Genomic DNA, 17765 nt, shown 5'->3' with positions numbered 1-17765 from the left:
TAACCACTGCGCCACAACGGTAACTCCTGGACCTTTTGTTTTTGAAACAAATCTACTCATTTATAATATGATGCTACTACACATTACACATATTATATATTACCTATTATAGTATATATTTTAATTTTTTAAATGATGTTTGTTTTTTCCATTATAGTTGGTTTATAGTGTTCTATTTTCTACTGCACAGCATGGTGACCCAGTTACACATACATGCGTACATTCTTTTTTCTCACATTATCATGCTCCATCATAAGTGAGCAGATATAGTTCCCAGTGCTACATACACAGCAGGATCTCATTGCTAATTTATTCCGAAGGCAATAGTTTGCATCTATTAACCCCGAGCACCCCATTCATCCCACTTCCTCCCCCTCCCCCTTGACAACGAGTCTATTTAATTTTTCATTCCTAACACTTGTCAAAACTAGAAAACGTCTTTGCATGCTTAAACATAAACACAAATCTTTAGAACTTCTCTTCCTCTCATTCATCCAATTTTCTCGATGTGCTTTACCATTGTACCCAGCGATGACTTTTTAGAAACTTTCAGATTTTATTACTTCTGTGATTCTATGTAGCTTTTTTCCCTAAGAGAATAATCGACTCAGCTTCAATCTTTCTAGTACATTATTAAGGATAAATAAGAGTATTATTTATAACTGCAGTTTGCACAAATACATTTTCACACTCCCAACTTCACACCTTTCATAACTTAATGTGAGACAAAAGTAAAGTAGTATGCTATGGCTCTTTTAGAATTCAAATTTAGGTCTTTTCTCTTCTTCTTGGTACACTTAGAATCCTCCAGAGCAAACCCAGTCTCATCAAATTTAGTTTCCAGTGAGAACTAAGGAAATGAAAATAAAACAGACATGATTTAGTCTAATTCCATTGCCTTACTAAGAAAATTGGAAATCTGGATCTGAAGATATTCAGTGATGTACTTGTAACACACCCAGTGAAGGGCGTGTGTGTGTGTGTGTGTGTGTGTGTGTGTGTGTGTGTAATCTGCTCTTGGACCTCAAGACCTACAGCCCTGCGATCTCTTCATTTCTCCCACTCTAGGATACTCCTCCTGCACTCATCTCCTTCCCTCTCCAGTTCAGTCCCAGGCACCTACACTTTAGCAGCCTTGCAAACTTCCTCAGGTCCTGTGGCTTTTTGCTCAAGAAGCCCAGGAAAACCCCAGTCCAAGATCATTCCAACCACATCTCTTCCCTTCTGGACTATCCAGCAGGTACCTGGGGCTGCAGAAATTTCAACAAAGCATAGACAGTGGCCACTGAAAAGTCACTGTGACCTGGTAATCTTTCCAAACCTCCTTGGTCGCCCCTCTCCTATTCACGTCTTCCCCCCAACCACCTCCTGGCTCAGTCTCACAAATTACTTTCCTTCCTATGCCCCAGAGAAAAGGGAGGCACTGGGGAAAAAACTATCACCTCAACTTTCTGCATCGATACTCAACTCCACCTCCTGCTTTCTGTCTCAACAGCAGAAGTAATGCTTCAAATACTCTCTTGACATTTTCCTGCCAGTTCTAGTCTTTCTCATGCATATATTTTTCTCCTTAAAGTATATTCTTCTCTGGCTGTAAGAATCAAATTCTTTTCCTTCTCTTCATAGCCAAGCTTCTTTTAAAAAGTCTCTGCAGCTAGCTTAGAACCACTGCCATCATCTTGATAGTCTTTGTACAGTCACCCATGAGCTTCTGGTTGTTAAATCTTCCGACCGTGTTTAGTTCTTACCTGACTCGTCTTCTCTGTGGCTTCAGATATTGCTGACTGATGTTTAAAAAAAAAAAAAAAGAAAGAAAGGAACAAAGAGAAAGAGGTTGGAAGGAACTCATTCCATCTCCCTCCCAATTCACTGGCTTCAGTTTCCACCCATATGTAGATAACGCCCACTTGTCTACATTGAGCTCCGGTGATTTGGTTGGTTGATTCACTCACCATGTGTTCATTTATGCAACACACATTGACCGAGTGCCAGGCACTGGAAAGATACCACTGAATCATAAGTAATTATCTTGGTGCTCAGAGTTCCCCTCTAGTCAGGAAGACAATTAAATCAATGAATTACAGACAGTGTGGTGGAATGTATGAAATCACTGAAGAGGTGGATCAGGGAAGACTTTTCACAGTTAGATAGTTTGTTCATGAATTATCTCATTCAACAGACATAGGGAAGGATACATTAGGAGTTTGGGAGTAAAATATATACACTACTAAATATAAAATAGATAACCAACAAGGACATACTGTAGAACCCAGAGAACTCTAAGTAGCCTGTAAAAACCTATAATGGAACAGAGTACAATAAAACATATATATTATATATATTTATATAACTGAATCACTTTGTTGTTCATCTGAAACTAACACAACATTGTAAATCAACTATATTTCAATAAAAATTAAAAAAAATACACAGAGGGAGTTCCCATTGTGGCTCAGCAGTTAATGAACCCAACTAGCATCCAAGAGGACATGGGTTCGATCCCTGGCCCCACTCACTGGGTTAAGAATCTGGTGTTGCCGTGAGCTGTGGTGTGGGTGGCAGATGCGGCTCATATCTGGCATTGCTATGGCTGTGGTGTAGGCCGGCAGCTGCAGCTCTGATTCAATCCCTAGCCTGGGAAATTCCATATGCTGCAGGTGTGGTCCTAAAAACAAAAACAAAAACAAAAAAAGACAAAAAAGAAATACAGAAACATACAGAAACAGTGATAGCAGATGCCAAGGTACTGTGCCAGGTGCTGAGGTTGTAAGTGCTGGAAAGGAGACAGATTCTCTGCTCTCGAGGTGCTCATAGGATAGCTCTGGATACCGATGAGCAAGCAGGCAACTTATGGGTAAGTGTGAGCTGCCTTCTGTGTAAGCAGAGACACTAAGGATGAATGGGTTTTCACAGGTAAAAGCAACGGAAGAATTAAACTTCCAAATAAAAAACACCCCCCTGTACCGCAGCCGGCAAAGCCCCCTGTGATATGGACTCTGCTTGTTTCCCCAAGCTCTTCTCAGACCCTTGCTCCTTCCTTGCACTCCTGGTGCTCTGGCTTACCCTGTGTTCTCTGACTGTGCCAAGACTCTTTCTGTTGAGGCCTTTGTGGTTGCCGCTCCCTCTGCTAGCTCCTCCCTTGGTTCTCGGCACAGCTCTGAACTGCTGTGACTCGGGTCTAAATCCACTCTTCCCTACGCTGCCCTGTGATGCTGGAGCAGGGGATCTGCTACCTGAGCCCCTTCTAGGGTCTGCGCAAAGGGCACCTTGAGGGAGACTGGAGGTCACAAGAGAGCAGATGGGACATCTCCTTCCTGTCCTCTAGCTTCCCTTATCAGCAGTGACCTTGCCCCTGGCTGCAGGATTACGGGTAGTAGCTTATAGTTATCTTTTCTGGCTTACTTCAGGATTCTGCCTCGCTTATCAGCCTTCCAACACCTGTACCGTAATATCTGGTTTTCCTGACCGCACCTGACTGATACGGTACTTGGCACCACAAGCTGGTCCCAGGTATCAGGGATTCCGAGGTGGGTTTGGTCACAACTTTGGCCTTAGAGGCAGTTGAGGGCGTTCCCTGGCCATGGGAAACAGAATAATAGTAATTGATCATTTTCAATATCATGATTGACTATGACAAAGTGACTCTTAAAGGATTCCTATCCTTTAAAGGACCAAATGGGGCTGACGTTGGCCGTGGTCAGTAAAAGCAGGAGCAGGATAGGAGCTGGCTGTCTCTGAATGCAATGGGAACTTACAGAAAGAAAATGATGAGCTGAGGTTTTAAAGTCCCAGCTCAAGTCAGGGTCAAAAAACCAGAAATCTTCTGAGGAAGCCCCCAAATTAATCTCTCTGAAGATCAGAACCAAACTGAGGGGCAGACACACTACACACATACTACTGCTTGCAAGAAGGCACCACTTCACCTGAACTAGAGTCAGATCTCAACATACTGCAGACAGTTATGTGTAAATATGATGCAGTCAGAGGCAGCTTATAGTTTTAAAAATATAGTAAGATTTTTCTAACTTACACTGGAATAAACCTGGGGAAAACATGGGGAAATCAATTCTAGGGATGTGAGACTCAGGGAGAGAAAATAGTAGTTTGGTTTAGGCTGGATTTATGATGTGGTGTGCTTATTCAGAGATCCTGAATTTAATGCTTTCGCTCATAGAATGATAGCTCCTTTTTTTTTTTTTTTTTTCCATTTCTAGGGCCATTTCTGCAGCATGTGGAGGTTCCGAGGCTAGGGGTCTAATTGGAGCTGTAGCCGCCAGCCTACACCAGAGCCACAGCAATGCAGGATTCAAGCAGGGTCTGCAACCTACACCACAGCTCACGGCAACACCGGATCCTTAACCCACTGAGCAAGGCCAACCTCATGGTTCCTAGTCGGATTCGTTAACCACAGAGCCATGACAGGAACTCCAAGAATGATAGCTCTTGATGGTCTCTTTTGACTGGTTGCACTCAATGGCGGCCTATCATCACTGAGGCTGAGATGCCAGATCTTCCTTTGCATACTATACAGCAGAGATCCAGAGCTCGAGGAAAATGGAAAAGAACACTGGCATAGATTTACCAGGCATGACCTGCCTACCCCTTCCTCTCCCTACATTTCCCAACAGTTCTGAGAACTGTCCCTTCATAAAGACCTTAGGAAAGCCCCTGCTTCGATGCATGCCAGCATCCTTTAAAAGCCCTCTGTAGCTGTCTTCCACATACGCTGTGGATGATGGTGCCATGGGCCACTTTTTGAGAACCAACACTCTCTACCAATTTGTAAAGACCATCAGAAGTGATCCGCTTTTACCCAGAAGGAACAACAGTACATCTTTACATAAACTCCTCCACTAGCAGCCATCATCTATTCGGCAGAGATAATGACCATCTCAGCCTCCCGTTGATCCTCACCCTGATCTGCTATGGGGATGTCATCATAATTGGATCTGATGACCAGAAACCAGCAAGTTAACTCAGATGTCTTAATTACATATATCTCTTAGCCCACTCGTTGGTAAACTATAGCCCATGGCCAAATCCAGCCTGCCCCTCTATTTTGTAAAGTTCCATTGGGACCCAGCCACATTCATCCACATTCATTACTTTATGTATTATCTATTGCTGTTCTTTTTTTTTTTTTTTTTTTTTTTTTTTGGCCACTGTGTGAGGCAGCTTGATGTGGGATCTCAGCTCCCAGACCAGGGACTGAACTCAAGCTGCAGCAGTGAGAGCACAGAATCCTAACCACTAGACCACCAGAGAACCCCCAATATGGCAGCTGTCTTGCTCCAATGTCAGAGCTGAGTGACAGAGACCATAGAGCCTACAAAATCTAAAACATTCACTGTCTTGCCCTTCACAGGGAAAGGTTTGCAGAACCCTGTTCTAGAGTGAAGGTTAGCAAGCCACAGGAATTGAGGACACAGAAGAAAGCTGGAGAGTCACTTATTAAAGTGCCTGGTTATCCAGCTGAAACAGAAGAGAACTTTATCCTCAAAACTATGAAGAATTATTACAGAATTCTGACCAGTGGAGTGCTGTTTTCAGATTTACTTTCTATGAAGATCATTTTTCATGTAATTCCTCAACTGGATGATGCCTCCACAACTCAAACCTTTCTAGAGCAAAAAGAGGATTGTGATTGACTGATTGAATGAAGAAATAAACAAAGGACGAGTTCTGAGGACTGAAGGCAGCTTGAAGCAGCCTATTTCATAGGTGATCTGCTTTCTCAGATCATACAGTCAAAAATACTTCCTGAACTCCTACATCATATCATGCATTAGCTTAGGGACTGGGGATAAAATACGTTCTGAATCCACAAGTTCACAGCTTAAAAAGGAGCAGACAATTAAACAATCATATAATCCCAATACCATGTGTTAAATGAAAGTGGACTATCTTTCAAAGTTTCAATAATGATTGTCTCTGCGTGAGTGGTCCTTTTTTTGTTTACTATATCATTAATTCCAAGACACATTTCCCCCTAATTTTAATATTTCTGAAGTTAGACACATCTTACATCTAATGATGTCTTAGATTCAATCAATTCGATGCAATCGTGTCATGGCGGCGTTTCTCCTTTGCTCCAACTGTTGGGGACATTTGTCGTCCAGCACAAAACAATGTCCAGGAAACCAAGATAAGGGTAGAGTTTGTTCAAGATAAATCTAGACACAAAATACATTTTGATGGGGTAGAAAATAAAATGTCACTATAAAAATTTGACCTCTTGGTATTGTGATATGCTGTTGAATGATGTGTTCACCACAAAGGAGCCAGTGCATAGCCAGGTCTGAGTCACCCTCCCGGGGCAGGGCGGAGGCGGGGGAACCTCCCTTCCCTCCTGGGACTGAGGGGAGATGCCCTGTGGGTGGGTCCTTTTTCACGAACAATGGAGCTCTTGTTGGTGACACCAAATGCTGTGCCGGTTTCATATCTGAGTTAAAACATGGTAGTTGTTTTTCCCATTTAATACAAGAAAAATCCCCTGTGAGAACCAGTGTGAGTCATACATCATAAACATTCAGTGCTCAAATTCCTATGGGCTTTGAATGCCAAACAGCACTACAGGCTTACATTTTAAAAACCTGCATTGCAGAATGCTAGAAAACACATGTTAACCTTTCTAGGCTTCAGTAAGGCTAGAGAATTTTTTAAAATACACAGTATAAAATAAACCATTCATAAATTCCAATATGATGCCAGTTATGCTAATAATCCCGATTACGTCATTTAATTCTCGTGCATAACCCATTTTCATTAACTTAACCCAACAAGCACCAAAAAAAGACTCCGGAAAAATATGTTCAAAAGCACATGCATACACTCAAATTCACATGCCTTTATACAACTGCCTGCTTAACAGATCTGGCCTCACTAAAAACACAGATTTCCAGTAAACCAAAATTGTCTCCAAAACTTGTGAGGGTTCATGAGACTCAGGAAGATGCTAGCTAATGTGTATTTCAAACATCCACAAATGCAAAGCCAGAAAACCAGAAGTTTTGCATCTAAATTCCCTGGCAAACCTTAATCTCTAGAATAATGAACTTTCAATTCAATTATAAGTAACAGGTTGCAGATTATTCATTCTGAAGAAAATAACACTTGGCAACGTGACAGTAAAAACTGGAAAGCCTATTAAATGGCAATCATCTTTAGTTGACATATGAAAAAGTGAGAGAAATTCTTTTCTTCTTCAAATATTAAGGCAAATGAATCCTTTTATTTAAAAAAAAAATTATTTATTTTTTTGCCACGCAACATGGCATGCAGAAGTTCCCAAGTCGGGGGTCGAACCCATGCCAGAGCAGTGACAACCAGGGAACTCCAAATAAATCCTTTCAGTAGAGTCTATTATAAAGAATAAAATTAATCAAATAAAGTAAGGTCAAGGGGAAGAAGCATTTTACAGACTTGAAATGACTGCTAAATCACACAACATCCGTGACGGATCAGCATAAGCCTGTGGGATTTGGGAAGTGGTTTCTGTATTGCCCAAAGCTCAGGGTTACTCAATTTATACCAGAGAATGCGCTCAAAGAACTTTACTAAGCTGCAAATATTAGAGGCATGGAGCTTATGTATATTCTCCATTGTTTCTATCACCGAAAAACCACACCGCCAGAAATGTGCTAAATTCCTGAAGGGAGAATTAGGACCAGCCATTGTTAGCATTGTTAGTCCTTTAGTTGAGAGAGCAAGCAAAAGTCTTTGATGACACTGCCCCGCTCTGGTCAAAAGAGAAAACTGGGTTGGCCCTTGAAAGTTTTCCTAAGATCGCAGAAAATGTACTTCACTAAAAGATGATGCTTCCCCAAAAGGGCAAAGTATCGAGATGGTATATCACTGTTTAAAAGCTCAATTCTAGAATGTACCTTTTACCCTTTCGATGAACAATTTAGGAGGAAAATGTTAGTGTTGATACTGTTATTTCCATAGAAACATCTGTTATAACTCCTGCAAGAAAAAACCAAAATATTATACTGATTATGTGTTGCCACTTGCTATAGACAAATGTGAATTTTATTTATTTATTTATTGCTTTTGAGGCTGCACCCATGGCATATGGAGGTTCCCAGGCTAGGGGTCGACTTGGAGCTACAGCTGATGGCCTACATACACCACAGCCACCGCAATGCAGGGTCCGAGGCGCATCTGCGACTTACACCACAGTTCACGGCAACACTGGATCCTTAACCCACTGAGCGAGGCCAGGGATCGAACCCACAACCTCATGGTTACCAGTCGGATTCGTTTCTGCTGTGCCATAACAGGAACTCTGACAAGTGCGAATTTTAAAAGACTGGCTTATTGAACTATTCGTATTAATTCAGAAGGAAAAATTCAGGAAATGCTGTTAATGGTGAAAACTTCACTATAATTTTTATAATTATTTTGCTTAAAATAAAACAGAATATTATTAAAGTCACTCAAGCTTAAATGCCCAAAAAGAAGAGTCACAGTGATATTGAAAAGCAATTCTAAGACACATACATACTCCTAGCCACAGAAACTATTTACCTCAAAGTCATCTGTCTGGACACAGCGGTTGATATAAATAATAAGAGCAAATAACAGTAGTAATGGAAATTAACATTTGATGACCATTCATTTATTGTGTCCCATACCAGTCTCAGCACCTTGCAGGTAATAACACATTCACACTCAGAACTACAGATTAAGCCCTATTATATCTCCATTTGACAGACAAAAACAAACAAAGGATCATAAAAAACTAACTAGTCCATAGCATGTTCAAGGTCACACAGCTTAAGTGTGGTTCTAGGACTCAAAACCCAGGCAGTCTGATGCCAGCATCCTAGCTTCTCCATTATGCTGCACATAGAGGAAATAAAGAACCATGAACCCTCTTGGACTCAATGTATCTAACTACTACAGGCTGAAAAAAAAGGTGATATTTTGTCTATACTTCTGTTTATTATCCAGATCAACTCAATAAATGGTATGGTAATTATATACCATTCTAGAAATAAATAATAATAAAGAGCAATGTAAGCAAATGCTATAAAAAGTATACATTATTCTTACATGTCTCTATGTTTTTATGTACATGCTAATTCAATAAATATTGCACGTTTGAGATAACTAGCAACTGTTTTCATTGTTTTGGTTAATAATGTCGATTTTGGTTTTTAGCATCAGTTACTTAGTTCCCAGATGTCTGAGTTACCTGAATCTCTGTCCACAGCTTCAACCCTTGTGACAAATTCCCCTGGATTTTCATTTTCTTTAACTGAAGCTTCATACAGATGCTGCTTAAATACTGGGGCCTCATCATTTACATCCAGAACAGTAATTGTCAATGTTTGGGATGAAGAAAGTGTTGGCGTGCCATCATCCAGTGCCAGGAGGGTCAGAACGTGCTGAGTTTTTATCTCATAATCCAAAGGATGAGTTGTGGTTAGCAAGCCTGTTTTGAAAGCAATACAGAGTAAATATTTCGGAGAAGTCATGCTTACTCAATTTATGTCTAACTTATTGAAGCTGCTAATAATCCAAAAAGTTCTTTCTGTTAAAGAATAAATATTATTAAACCAACTTTAAATTTATATTCTATCTACAATAAAAGAGAACATTCTTAATCAGAAAAGTCATGCTGGAGTTCCCATCGTAGCTCAGTGGTTAACGAACCCGACTAGGAACCATGAGGTTGCAGATTCAATCCCTGGCCTCGCTAAGTGGGTTAAGGATCCGGCGTTGCCGTGAGCTGTGGTGTAGGTTGCAGATGCAGCTCGGATCCTGTGTTGCTGTGGCTGTGGTGTAGGCCGGCGGCCACAGCTCCAATTGGACCCCTAGCCTGGGAACCTCCATGTGCCATAGGTGCAGCCCAAGAAAAAAGACAAATAAATAAATAATAAAATAAATTATCAGGATGGGTGCTCCAGTTGTGTTCAGTGGGTTAAGAACCTGACTAGTATCTGTCCATGAGGATGTGGGTTTGATCCCTGGCCTTGGTCAGTGGGTAAAGGATCTGGCATTGCTGCAAGCTGTGGCAAAGGTTGCAGCTGCAGCTTGGATCTGGTGTTGCCATGGCTGTGGCATAGGCTGGCAACTGTAGCTCCTGATTTGACCCCTAGCCTAGGAATTCCCATATTCCATAAAAAGAAATAAGTTAAAATATAAGGATGAATGAGAATTCAGGTAACCTATCATGTATCATTGTCTACAGATATGATTACATCAAGATTATTTATCTACCCAGCATCTACCTTCATTTTAAAAAAATATCTGGGATCTAACAGTATGCCTCTTAACGTCAAATGAAATTTCATGTATAAAAATGACCGAGTTACGGAGTTCCCATTGTGGTGCAGTGGTAACAAGCCTGACTAGTATCCATGAGGATGCAGGTTTGATCTCTGGCCCCACATGGTAGGTTAAGAATCCGGTATTGCCGTAAGATGTGATGTAGGTCATAGATTTGGCTTGGATTCCGAGGTGATGTGGCTGTGGTGTAGGCCAGCAGCTGCAGCTCCAATTCAACCCCTGGCCTGAGAACTTCCATATGCTGCAGTTGTGGTCCTAAAAAGCCAAAAAAAAAAAAAAAAAAAAAAAAAAAGACCAAGTTACGAGAAGCTAAGTGTGGCTATATCCTTTAAGAGATTTAGTTTTTGTTAATAGAGTTATAGTCTCTTCATACCACTCTCAGTTAACTGTCTATTTTTATTAATAAAAAATAGTAAATACTTTATAACTTAAGACAGGAACCTTCTTGAATAAAATGTCTCCCTCCCATTGCCATTTAAGTATGTAACTCACATAAGCAATGTATTATAAAGATTTGCACCTGCATAATATGTATTTACATAATTCCAACTGACACTTTTATTCTTTTCTTTGCTTTGCTTTTTTTTTTTTTTTGTCTTTTTGCCATTTCTTGGGCCACTCCCGCAGCATATGGAGGTTCCCAGGCTAGGGGTCAAATCGGAGCTGTGGCCGCCAGCCTACACCACAGCCACAGCAACTCGGAATCTGAGCCGCGTCTGCAACCTACGCCACAGCTCAGGGCAACGCCAGATCCTCAACCCACTGAGCAAGGCCAGGGATCGAACCTGCAATGTCATGGTTCCTAGTCAGATTCGTTAACCACTGCGCCACGACGAGAACTCCCTCTTTTTAAGAGTCCTTCTTTAACACATGCTCAGCCTATAAGAACCCTTCTTCAAATACTTAAAAAGGTTTTTATCGATTCAGATTTTATAAAAATGGTTTTTCAAGAACTGCTTATCATTTTACACTTCACAGCCAAAAACCACTAAAAATCTCATTTTGTCTGCTTTATAAAAAATACGAGCCTTGTGGGAGGAAAAAAAAACAGTCCATCTCATATGAATTCATTTGGCAATTAGCATTGCATGTCTTTGAAAAATATCTCAGCCGAAACAGCTACACGGCAATTGCTCAAGATTCACGATCTTTGTTATCACGGAGACAGAATTCTAATTTTATCCATCCTCTTTCCCAATCTGAAATAGGCCTTCCTTAATCGTGTTGGAAAACCTTTTAAGTGCTGTTGAAACGGGGCCTTGGAGACCCCGGCTCTCACAGAAATCAGCCGTCTGGACCATCTCTGTCGGCTAAGCTTTTTAGGTAGTGTTCACACATGCTTCAGAATGGAACCATATGGACAGGATTTAATCAATACTTTGCTGAAATTTTCCAACAGTAAAGAGCCAGACTATAATCATGACTTCCAAATCCTACACATTGATTTAGTCCCATTCCAAATAATGCTCTTACTCACAGTTGGGCCAAATGGTACACATCTGAGTTCTGTTTGTTTTTTGCGTTTTTTTTTTTTTTTTTTTTTTTGAATAGCCACACCTGTGGCATATGGATGTTCCCAGGCCAGGGACGGAATCCAAGCCACAGCTGCAGCAATGCCAATCCTTTGCCAGACCGGGGATCAAAACGGCACCTCCACAGTGACCTCAGCTGCTGCAGTCAGATTCTTAACCCACTGTGCCATGGCAGAAACTCCTTAGATTTCTTTTTTTTTTAAGGCTCATGCAGAAATGACTATGTTTTACAGAATGAGATGGCCATCCTTCTCTCCAGTATCTTCTGAAAATCAAGTTGAGGGAATTTCATTTCCAATACCATAAGAATGACACTTTATAGGTATGGTTGTCCATTAAGCTACATCAAAACCTGTAGTAGATGCTACCTGGCAATATGGTGACAGGACAAGAGAAGGGCCATTTCTGTAGAATACTTGACAGTGGATAAATGCTTCTGCCAAAAATAAAGTGTTTCAGTTGTGGAAGTTCCCGTTGCGGCTCAGCAGGTTAAGAACCTGACTAGTATCCATGAGGATGCAGGTTCGATCCCAGGCCTCACTCAGTGGGTTAAGGATCTGGTGTTGCCTCGAACTGTAGCGTAGGTTGCAGATGCGGCTCAGATCCTGCATTGCTGTGGTGTAGGCTGGCAGCTGCAGTTCAGATTTGACCCCTAGTCTGGGAACTTCCACATGCCACAGGTTTGGCTCCAAAAAGAAAAACAAAAATGTTTCAGTTGTGAGAAGTAAAGGTCTTCATGGCTAAATCAATCCAATCATTTTTTTTGTGTGTCTTTTTTTTTTTTTTTCCTTTTCTTGAACCGCTCCCACGGCATATGGAGGTTCCCAGGCTAGGGGTCAAATCAGAGCTGCAGCCGCCGGCCTATGCCAGAGCCACAGCAACGCGGGATCCAAGCCACGTCTGCAACCTACACCACAGCTCACAGCAACACCAGATCCTTAACCCACTGAGCAAGGGCAGGGATCAAACCCGCAACCTCATGGTTCCTAGTCAGATTCGTTAACCATTGCGCCTCAACGGGAACTCCAATCCAACCATTTAAAATCACATTAATTCCAAACTATTTATAAGAGTATGATCTTAAAGAGGAGTTTCCAGACTTAAAGTCTTTAAATAATGTTGTTAACTAGTCATCTTCTACCTTGATTCAATTTGGGTACCATCTCCCACCCTGTGAAAACACACAATGGAGGCAGATGTGTTTGCTCCTGTATATTCATTCTAGGACATGTGAGCTGGCTACAGAGAAGGTCAAGGTTAAAAAACAGGCCAGTTACTCTCAGCTCTCTGAATACCACCTCTGTGCCTGTCATCTGTATGTTAATCAGTAAATCGAGTCAAATTGCCTTAAAGCATACGCATCTCGAGAACTATCATTTTACATCAAAGGAAAATGAAAGGGATAAACGTAAGCCAGCGATAACAGTCTGTAACCGACAGAGACACAGACCGTACCCGATGTCTCATCCAGCATAAAGGCCATGTTTTCATTTCCTGAGAGGATCCGGAAAGTGACTTTTCCATTCCTCCCCTCGTCTGGATCTTGAGCAGTTATATGATGCACCAAGGAGCCCGCCGTGGCATCCTCTTTGACACGGGCGACTGGGAAAGACGTGAAAGTGGGGCTGTGGTCATTGACATCCAAAATCACGACCTTCGCCACCAGCGATCTCAGCCGCCGGTCGGTCACATTGACAGCCTGATCAGACGCAGTCACCGTCAGGACGACGGTGGGCACTCTCTCTCTGTCGAGCGGGGATGCGGTGACCAAAGTGCCAAAAGAGGGGTGGATGAGGAATGGATTCACGGCAGGAGGGTGGGCTTCGATGAAGTACTGAACCCTACTGTTCAAAAAACTGCCATCGCCGTCTTTGGCATTGAAGACGTGGACCAGAGTCCCAACAGGAGCATCCTCTTCCACGCTTATGACAATGAACTCCTCCCGGAAAGACGGCGAGTGGTCGTTCTGATCTTCCACGGCGACGCTAAGGAAAATCATGCTACTTAAGGGAGGAGTTGTGCTATGGTCTTTAGTTACCACCCTGAAAAGATAATGAGAGGTCATTTCATAATCCAGTTCCTTAGAAAGGAACAAGTCTCCTGTGGAGCTGTCGATTTCAAACTGACCGTCCCTGTCATCAGCAGCAATACTGAAATGTAACTTTCCATCGCGATGCGGGTGAAGGTAGTCAGGTGACTTTATCAAGCTCATTATTTTTGCAGGCTTCAAGTTTTCCGGTATAACTAAATGTCGAATATTCTGAGAAATGAGAGCTCTCCCTTTGGGTAGTGGTATCACCTGAAACAAGAAATACAAGGGAACTATTAATTGGGGGTATTTTTGATAGTTTAATTAATACAGGTAACACTATGCTTTGAGAAGCTCATCCCTTCCATTTGTGCAGGAGTTCCTGCTGTGGCTCAGCGGGTTAAGGACCCTACTTGGTGTCCATGAGAAGGTGGGTTCAATCCCTGGCCTTGATCAGTGGGTTAAGGATCCGTTGTTGCTATGACATAGATTGCAGAGGTGGCTCCCTTTGGACCCCTAGCCAGGTAACTTCCATATGCCACAGGTGCGGCCATAAAAAAAAATAAAGAAAACCTTCCATTTGTTTTATATACATACGTTAATTGGTATGAAAAAATGTCTTTTTTATATTATATATTTCTAGTATGTATCTGAAGATTATAAACTGCCTCATATGGAGTTCCCGTCATGGTGCAACAGAAAGGAATCTGACTACTATCCATGGGGATGCAGGTTTTATCCCCGAGTTTGCTCAGTGGGTTAACAATCTGGCGTTGCCATGGGCTGTGGTGTAGGTCACAGACATGGCTCGGATCCCACGTTGCAGTGGCTGTGGTGTAGGCCAGCAATTGTAGCTTGGATTCGACCCCTAGCTTGGGAACATATGCCATAGGTGCAAAAAAAAGAGAAAAATTAAAGCCAAAAAAAATCATAATATCTAGGAGATAAGAAAGAAGCAAGCTTTCTGCTTCCCTGTTTGCTGTGATGTATGAAATGACAGTTGGGTGAGGCCATTCTGTCGTTTGGCTGAAATATAACCTTGTGACTCTTCAATGAGAGGGTGTCATGGCCAGTTCTCCAAACTATTCTAGATCCCAGATACGTGCATACCCTTAATGACAACGTCTGCAAACGTTTAAGTACCCTGTGTCTTTGTTTATCTGAAACTAGAGACCTGAGGTACCAAGATAAAATTTTCTCCTAGCCCACTTATCCTTAATCAATAAAGAATATAATTTGGAAACAGAAATATTGGGAACATATATTCTTGATTAATATACAGACCTATATTAATATGACTGATTATCATGTGCTCGAACAAAAGAAATCTTCCTCTGAACAGTCATCTTGTTTTTGACTGGTATCATTTTTTCCTCCTGTGACGACTTCCCACAATTTGTTTACTTATTATGATTAAAGTGAAGCCTGGGGGAGCTCCCGCTAAGGCTCAGCAGTAAGGAATATCCATGAGGATGCGGGTCTGATTCCTGGCCTCATTCAGTGGGTTAAGGATCTGGCATTGTGGAGCAGGCCAGCAGCTGCAGCTCCAATTCAACCCCTAGCCTGGCCCCTTCCACATGCCGCAGGTATGGCCCTAAAAAGACAAAAATAAAATAAAACCAAGGTAAAGCCTGAAAATATGAATCTCAAGCAACTTTTCTAATTTTAAAGGTAATTACAAAATCGATGCCATTTATTATTGGTCATGTGTTTCCATTTTGTTTCTCCTGCAAAGTTACCAGATCCTTGCAATTACGAAAAAGTTAGAGAAAAGGCACTTTTTATTCTTCATAAACAAAGCAACATAAATGCCTTCATAATGATGAAAGTAAATATCTTCTTCGTAACTGTTCAAATAAAAACATGATTTAAGGGGAGTTCCCGTCATGGCTCAATGGAAATGAATCTAACTAATAACCATGAGGATGCAGGTTTGATCCCTGGCCTCACTCAGTGGGTTAAGGATTTGGCGTTGCTGTGGCTGTGGTGTAGGCTGCAGACCCGCTTGGATCCCGTGTTGCTGGGTCCGTGGCATAGGCTGGTAGCTACAGCTCCGATTGGACCCCTAGCCTGGGAGCCTCCATATGCTGTGGGTGTGGCCCTAAAAAGTAAAGAAAAAAAATATTTAACTCTCAGGGTTTCTCAAGTGATAATAAAATCACCTGCTATAACGCACACATATATCTTGCACTGCTCTCCAAAAACGGTATCCAGATATTTAACGCACCTTCACTCTACACATTCATAAATAAAAATAAGAAAACCTCCAGAGTATCCGTCCATATGTTGTGTGGTGTCAGCTATTACCTGAATATTAATAACCACCCGTCCTTGAAGAGAGGGCACTCCGCGGTCACTGGCGATTACGGTCACTCTGTAGGAAGGTCTGTAATCATGTGAGAGCACTGCAGTTGTTCTGATTTCACCGCTGTTGGCATCAATCTTGAAGTGATCACAACTCTCTTCTATACACACACACAGACAAAATTAAGACATCTGTGTTAGTTGACAAGGCAGAATCCAGACAATTAATTACTCCAAATGTATCTGTGGTGGAAGTTCCCATTGTGGCTCAGTGGAAACGAACCTGACTACTATCTATGAGGGTGCAGGTGCAATCCCTGGCCTCGCTCAGTGGGTTAAGGATCCGACGTTGCCTTGAGTTGTGGTGTAGGTCGCAGATGCAGCTCAGATCCCACATTGCTGTGGCTGTGGTGTAGGCTGAAGGCTGCAGCTCCAATTCAACCCCTAGTCTGGGAACCTCCATATTCGGCGGGTGCGGCCCTAAAAAGCAAGATAAAAACAAAAAAACAAAGAACAAATATATCTGTGACCATCTGCAAGATGTATGTGCCTTAAGCTCTGTGAGAATATAAACATAAGGATAAGACTAAAAATATAGACAAATATAATAGATTAAAAAATTTTATGATGGAAATTTTCAAACATAAAAAAGTAGACAATGATATAATGAACTAATCCTATTCCCATTCACATATGCCCCTTCACCATCTTCTTGGAACGCATCTCAGGAATCACATCATTTCATCTGAATATTTTTCAACCTGCATCTTTAAAAAGATAAGGGACGCTTTTTTCCCTGGGGCTGCAGTATGCAGTGGCTTGCTAGGAGATCTCAATTCCCAGACCAGGGATTGAACCCAGGGTCGCAGTGGTGAAAGCGAAAGTCCTAACCCCTAGGCCACTAGGGAACCCCTAATAAGGAGCATTTTAATGCTATCACAGCACCACATTAGAATTTAAAAATTAGTATCATCAAATTTATCTAGTTATTTTTAAAAGTTCCAATTGTCTCATAAATATCTTATTTTTTTAAGTTTTCAAATTAGGTTCACTATAAACTCCATATTTGCATATCTCTTCATCTATGTATTCCTGCCATCCATCTCTTTCTTTCCTTCTTGCAACTCATTTCCTGAAGAACTGGCCCATGTATCCCGAAGTCTTTCACAGTTTGGATTTGCCTTTGCTTGGCTCTGACATGGAGCTTAGCATGTTCTTCTGACCTCTGTGTTTTCCTTAGATTGGAAGGAAATCTAGAGAATGAATCAGATTCAGGTTCAAATTTGACAAAGACTTGTCTTAAGTGCTGTTTTGTATCTTCCTTCAGACACACATGCCTGGGAGTTCCAGTCGTGGCTCAGCAGTAAGGAACCTGACTAGTATCCATGAGGTTGTGGGTTCAATCCCTGGCCTTGCTCAGTGTGTTAGGGATCCAGCATTGCCACGAGCTGCGGTGTAGGTTGCAGATATGGCTCAGATCCTGTGTTGCTGTGGCTGTGGTGTAGGCCACCAACTGCAGCTCTGATTTGACCCCTGGCCTGGGAACTTCCATATGGCGCAGGTGCACCGCCCCCTACCCCCCACCCCCCCGAAAAAAAAGGGGA

At 41.9% G+C, this 17765-nt stretch overlaps 1 protein-coding gene across 1 annotated transcript in view; it reads right to left on the bottom strand.

Annotated features, from left to right (window-relative positions):
- DCHS2 (dachsous cadherin-related 2) overlaps positions 1 to 17765 on the bottom strand; it is a 272450-nt gene that overhangs the window by 66331 nt on the left and 188354 nt on the right. Inside the window, 3 exon segments of the mRNA XM_021101485.1 lie at positions 9200 to 9439; positions 13284 to 14127; positions 16165 to 16322. Of these exon segments, the coding sequence (XP_020957144.1) occupies positions 9200 to 9439; positions 13284 to 14127; positions 16165 to 16322 (1242 nt within the window).

The sequence above is a fragment of the Sus scrofa genome, chromosome 8 (assembly GCF_000003025.6).
Source record: "Sus scrofa isolate TJ Tabasco breed Duroc chromosome 8, Sscrofa11.1, whole genome shotgun sequence".
Taxonomy (NCBI): Eukaryota; Metazoa; Chordata; class Mammalia; order Artiodactyla; family Suidae; genus Sus; species Sus scrofa.
The sequence above is the reverse complement of the archived record's forward strand: the minus strand, read 5'-3'. Positions and strand labels throughout refer to the sequence as shown.